Source organism: Morone saxatilis, unplaced genomic scaffold (assembly GCF_004916995.1).
Source record: "Morone saxatilis isolate NCDOM2014 unplaced genomic scaffold, NCSU_SB_2.0 Contig16, whole genome shotgun sequence".
Classification (NCBI taxonomy): Eukaryota; Metazoa; Chordata; class Actinopteri; family Moronidae; genus Morone; species Morone saxatilis.
In genome coordinates, this window is record NW_023339718.1 from 1,525,915 (window position 1) to 1,532,644 (window position 6,730).

Here is a 6,730-nt window from a genome sequence, read left to right on the forward strand (position 1 = left end):
ATGTTTGAGGAGCATGCTGGTGGGCACAGAGGAGGACAGAGGGCGGGAGCTGAAAGAAGTGTAGAAAGCAATGGCAAACTACTGGTTTCCAATCTGGACTTTGGCGTCTCTGACTCGGATGTCAAGGTGATTTACTCAACCCAATTAATCCACTTAGCTGCTGGCATCAACGTGTTGTGAACGTGAGTGACAATTCTATATTTTTTTTCCCCCTCCAGGAATTATTTGCAGAGTTTGGGGAATTAAAGAAAGCATCTGTGCACTACGACCGCTCTGGTCGTAGTAAAGGAACCGCAGACGTTCACTTTGAAAACAAGGCCGATGCACTCAAAGCCATGAAGCACTATAATGGTGTCCCACTTGATGGTGAGTATTCTGTCCTCATGCTTTAATGGCATTGTGGTACTTTGGTTTCTTAAGAAGTGCTTTCTCACTTGTTAAAACTTTTATTTTGTAGGCCGCCCCATGAAAGTCCAGCAGGTGACCTCAGAAGACGACAGTCCGAGTAGACAATCTACACAAAGGTAAGTCATTTTAAAGTGGCATGCACAAAATTTTGACGACACAATAAACATAAGCTGAGCTTGCCAGTCCCAATTTTGTCCAATCACTACCTTTCATAAATCGGACTTCATTGTAGTTTCCCACAGCAGTTAACGAGTCCGCCATGCAAAATGTGGAGCCACACATCACCAAACTACTAGTGATTTTATTCTCATTAGAACAAGTTGCTTTTGATTTTTAATTGATGGAAATTAGGCATTTTTCTTCCTAGTTCACCTTCACAAAGGCAGAGCTACACCTGTAATGGGGCTCCTGGGGGACCTCCAAGGACAAATAAAAATATTATAGTTACACTGTAGCGAAGCCTAATCATGTAAATGTAAATTATTCTAATAGATTTTTGCACTTAAAAAGTAGCTGCCTTGATAAATGGTGAATATTATTTTGAAAAACATATTTTCAGCATTGAAGAAATAGATGGAAATATCTCTAAATATGGACAGAAGCGTATGACTTCTATTGGTAGCTAAAAAGAGCTCAGTTAAGTTCACTCCTCTCGGTTGTGTATTTTCAGTTATATCTGGAGGCACCTTGACATCGGTTACGTACAGGGCATGTGTGATCTGCTGGCTCCACTTCTAGTCATTCTGGATGATGGTGAGTCAACACTCTGAATCACTTTTTATTTTCCCTCTTTTCTGACATTTGGTGTATTTTTTTTTTTTTTTTTTTACAGCTATTGATGTAACAACAGAGAAAATGTTTTGCCCACTCACTTTCTCACTTCGGCTTCCTCTCTCTGTTTCCTCCTTTCAGAGGCCATGGCTTTCAGCTGTTTCACTGAACTCATGAAGAGAATGAATCAAAACTTTCCACACGGAGGAGCGATGGACACTCACTTTGCCAACATGCGCTCTCTAATCCAGGTGACACAGCACCAGTAAAGTCTTCTCTGTAGCAGCCACCAAATCCATTCATTACCCACAAACTCCCCACTTTTTCACAGTTTTCCTCCACAGCCAATCTCATTATTTCTTTACCCGAATCTCCTCTGATCCCCTCTGTACAGATCCTGGATTCTGAGCTGTTTGAGTTAATGCACCAGAACGGAGACTACACCCACTTCTACTTCTGCTATCGCTGGTTTCTCCTAGACTTCAAGCGAGGTAAAGTGACAGCATGGTGTAAAATAATTTGTGCCAATTAGACGTAGGAGATTCACTCCTCTTTAAGCCGTGTTTGTGGATAAAATGCCAAACCACTTGGCAGCTTGCTAACGAGGGATGTAGTGATTAAGGCTGGAAAAAGGATTTAGCAGTCAGTTATATTTTTGGAAAACAATTCAAGGGAGTTGCTTATGAAATAATTGGCCTGAGCTGCTGCTGTGTGGATAGGTTTTATAATTAATATGCCTCATGATGAAGAGTCAACTATGCACTATTTTGTTTTCCGTTAACTTTCTCACCTGGGTATCTCAGTATATCCTCACATCTCAGCAAACACCTGCTTCCATTTTTATCTCCCTCCACTGATGAATCCACTTCCTACAAATTCGCCCTCAAACACTGACTTGGTTCAGCTCCCGATCCTTTATGTGCTTTGTCTTCCAGAGCTGGTGTATGATGACGTGTTTGCAGTCTGGGAAACCATCTGGGCAGCCAAGTATGTCTCTTCTAGTCACTTTGTCCTCTTCATTGCCCTGGCGCTGGTGGAGATCTACAGGGACATCATCCTGGAAAACAACATGGACTTTACTGACATCATTAAGTTCTTCAATGGTAAAACATACAGCTTGTTCTCATGCCTCCGGCGTAAAGGGGCCACGCCACTGATTTTACACGTTTAAAGATCAGTTTACTCGTCATGCGGCGTACTATTCGGCGTGCCTAAACAGTTGTCTAATGTTGTTTATGGCTCTGAAGGAGCATCTGCATAAATAACCAAGAATAAAGTCATTAGGGGTGTCTCAGCTTGGGTGTGGAGACAAATTTATAACCAAAATGTTCATTTGTAGTGGGAGTTTGAAAGATGTGAGCATTTTCCAGGCATGAAGGGTCTAACAAAGACACACCATCATGTTTCATTATTGAAATAATATAAGAGTTTGACTCATACTGGGGGCTAAAAGTCAGAATACTGCGTGTCGCACCAGTTTCGTATCTGGGTTCATAAAGACGAGGACAGACAGACAGACAGACGACAGGAACGACAGGACAGACGACAGACAGAGATCAGTATTTGGCAGTATTATGTGATTTGCAGCCTAATATTACGTTATATAAAACTTTAATAAGTTCATATTGTTCATCAAATCGCTCTGAGAGTTGCCACAATAATATCGTTCACCAGTGTCACTGTCGTTAAAGTTGTTGTGTGAACTCCACCATCCACTTGAATTAGAACGACTTTAAAAAAAGATATATTTATAGTTGTTGTTATAGTTACTGTTCTTGGTGTGGGCGACACTTAATACTAAATTGCTGGAGTCATTTTAATCCACTGGAACTTGACTCTATTGTTACTGAATGTATATATTTAGTGTATGATTCATAAAGCCAAACAGCTTAATATAAACCTTGTGTGTGAAGAAGTGTTACAGCATGCATCCATTGTCTTATTTTGGATTGACTGACACTATTCAGATGATTTAGGGAAATATATTGAGCTATTTGTGTTGTTTTGAAGTGTTATTTTTGGCGTACTTTCCCTTTAAACTTCACACGTTTCTTTGTCTTTCAGAAATGGCCGAGCACCACAACATAAAGCAGATTCTGACCCAGGCCAGAGATCTGGTGTGCAAGGTGCAGATGCTAATAGAGAACAAGTGATTGTGCTGTGTGTGTCTTCTTTCCCTTCCAAGTAAAGTGTGAACGGCTGTAGCAGCACGAGAGTAAAATACATACGAGCACACACGCTCTCGCACACACACACACACACACTACACAAAGCCTTTACAATCACAGTTTGCTGCTATGAGCCTTATTGACTGTATCCACAATGTTGTTTGTGTCGTAAACAGGTGTATGAGAATATTATGCTTCATATTTGTCAGTACGTTCAAATGAAAAACAAAATGTATCTGGGGAAAAAACTTATTTCTTTCATTTCTAAATATTTTTGTCAGAAATCCTTTTAAAGTGTCAGTCCTAATCCGAGTGCACTTAATATTTTGAGATAAGGATGGTTTTAGTCAAAACCAAAATGCAGAGCTGAATTCAAACCAGAGACTATATTTATGAGAAAGAATACATTGTGATAATAGATTATAATAATTATTTTGATAGTCTAGTCTAGTCTAGTCTTTAAATATATTAGCAAGTTATCCCCCCTCTGTATTCCTGTCCCTTAATGAAGGAAAGAATGTCAGCAGACTTTTAATTTTCTTTAAAGACCCCAAAAATATAATTAATTTTCATTGATGACTGATTCAGAACACCAAAATGTATCCCCAAACTCTGTTACGTTTCAACACGACTCAAGAATATTTAAGCTTTTAGCACCATGTCAGTGATTTTAGCATCCAACAGTGTTTTTAATGTCCTTTAACTGCCTTGTCTGCCAAATATACTGTCTTTATTTGTTACGTGTGAAATGTACTGTACTGAGAGAAAAAAATGTGTTTTAACTTATGAGGATTATATTATGTTAACACTTGTAAAATCATAACCTAATATTTAAGTGACTTATGGATGTTTGGACGGAGATTTATATAAAGCAACAAGCCTGATTTGATCTTGAGTTATTTTTCATTATCCAGTGAACCACTGTACATTTTGTACATTTTGATTTATTTATTTTTTTGTCTTGTATTGTCTGCCGCTAGTTTGTTGAATCAAATGTTAATTTAAGCTTTTAATACATGGTTGAATATGGAAGATCACTCGTGACGGTGATAATATTTAGTCACAGTGACCGAATTTAAATGTTTTGTGGTTCCACGTTATTCAGATTATTTAGTGTGAGAGTGACTTAAAATGAAAATGAAAGGTACAGTATGACAAAGTTTCAATTAAAATAGTTATAAATTAAATGATCTGATGTTTTGAGGGAAGCTGTTTTGGTAGATTTGGGGCTTGTGAGTACAAACAATATATATTTTAACCCCTAAAATTCGTACTAATGTTGGTCTCAGTTACCGACCGGCTGTCATTCATTGTCTAAAACTTCAATGAGTTGGTCTTCAAGTGTTGCTTCATGAATGTGGTAAGATGAATTGCTTTTAATATTGGTGTTTCTTTGTGAATGCTAACAGCTGTCGTTTAAAAAAAAAAAAACTTATATTAATTTATTGTGACATTTATTTGCCAAAGTATGTATTTATTTATTTATTCATTCATTTTCTCATTCAGATGCTGCTTTGTTTGTAAAGCTGATATTTTTATTTTGTAGCCAGTTCTTCTAAATGTGTATTGTAAAACAATCAAATTATATATTAAGAGTCCTAATATATATATACAAAATGGTATATGTTCTTATAATAAAATAATAAAAATGGAATCATCATTATTTTTCCAAAACGCATTGTAATGTGCATTTTACTACACTCAATCAAACTGAGGTGAGAGAGTCAGACACTGTATTATAAAGTAAGAGGGTTAGGACAATATATAATGATATATTATTTATTGTTTTACAGGAGCTGCTCACACAGGCTAGTTTATTATAGTGCAAAGTAGTTTAATCTCCTTAAGAAACACACATTCTGAGTGAAATACTGTATCAGAAATTATCTTCTAACTTTTTATCACCAAACCTGCAAATCTAAACACATCCCAACACACCCAATAACATCAGCAGTTCTTTAAGCTTACTGCTCATTAGCTAATGTGTTGGCATACTAACATGGTAACCATTATATCTGCAAAACATCAGCATTATCGGTGTAAACACATTAGCATGTTGTGGTTAGCATTTCACTCACAGATTGCTCCTAACAATAAAGCTGTTGTCCTAACAGGGATTTCAACCTGAAGTCTCTGATGCTCTCAACTGTGTCACCATGCATTGTAAGTTACGGAGGAGGGCCGAAGACTAAATTATAGAATATATTCTAATTTCAACAACAATAACATCTATTTTTATGACCCCTAATTGCTCCCACACTGATTCACAATTAGTGTGGGAATTATGAAAATCGTGGTCATGTGATTTTTTGGGGGGGTCTGTACCAAACAAACATGTGTTCTTAAACTTGTATAACAGGATATATTGGACCCCGGCATGTATTCAGAACTACAGTACTTATATATACTATATTATAATGTTGTTTTGTCCAGTTTTTTTTTTACCTTTATCCTAAAATCACAGCTTCTATTGCGAGTTTGATTACATGTCTATTAATTGTGCAGACCAAAGAGAAACCCAATGGTTTAATAACAGCGACTATATCCGTATGTATTGTGACCAGTGTTGGGTAGTAACTCATTACGAGTAATAATATTACAGTAATAATATTTCTTTAGCTAGAAGTGTAACTAAGTACTGATAAATATCAGTAATAATTAGTTACAATATTACCTTTGTAGGCACCAAAAAGGCAACTGTAATCCATTACAGTTGCAGGGGGCGCGGGGGGGGAACAACGTAATCACGATTCACACGTCTATTCTAACCTATTCATCTTCAGTTATGTACAATTTACGCCGCTAAACGCTAGCAAGGACACCAGTCAATGCCAACAAATACATTTTTCCATTTGCGCTTTCAAGGTTACATTGCTCCCTTGTCCTTATACACGAATCATTCTACCTTATTTATTAAAAGTAACATAAGGTAATCAAGCGTTACTTTTTAACAGGTAAACTAGCTTTTAGTTGAAAGGGTGTTTTAAATGTTGAGGAATATTGATATATTAAATATTACTCTACTAGAAAAACACGTTTTATGTGTGAATGTTGCTTTGTTGTTGTATAAGTGTAAATAAGTTTCTTTCAGAGCCCTGAGAACGAGAGACTGTCAATTTCCATCCAATCACGGATCACTATTGGCATCTTTCCATCTATGTTCACAGCCAATCAATAAAGCCTAATCCCATCATCTCCGTTTCCTTGCCTCCGTTGACAGCCAGTCACTAATGATCCATTTCCAACTTTCTTTTTTTTAATATATATATACTATGCACCAATCACGTATCAGTATGTGCATCTTTACCTCACAGTTTGAAGCCAATCAATAAAGTCAATTTCCGAAATCTCCGTCTCCTTGCCTTTGTTGACAACCAATCACT

The 6,730-nt window shown here is 37.0% G+C and overlaps 1 protein-coding gene across 2 annotated transcripts in view; it reads left to right on the plus strand.

Moving 5' to 3' along the window:
- The window catches only part of sgsm1a (small G protein signaling modulator 1a), a 35,226-nt gene extending 30,232 nt beyond the window's left edge, over nucleotides 1–4,994 (plus strand). For both annotated transcript variants that reach the window (XM_035659024.1, XM_035659025.1), the window contains 5 exons: nucleotides 1,079–1,161; nucleotides 1,321–1,430; nucleotides 1,574–1,670; nucleotides 2,115–2,282; nucleotides 3,244–4,994. In XM_035659024.1, the coding sequence (XP_035514917.1) occupies nucleotides 1,079–1,161; nucleotides 1,321–1,430; nucleotides 1,574–1,670; nucleotides 2,115–2,282; nucleotides 3,244–3,332 (547 nt within the window). In that variant the 3' untranslated portion in view covers nucleotides 3,333–4,994. The remainder of the gene's footprint in view (nucleotides 1–1,078; nucleotides 1,162–1,320; nucleotides 1,431–1,573; nucleotides 1,671–2,114; nucleotides 2,283–3,243) is intronic.
- Nucleotides 4,995–6,730: the final 1,736 nt, after the last annotated feature.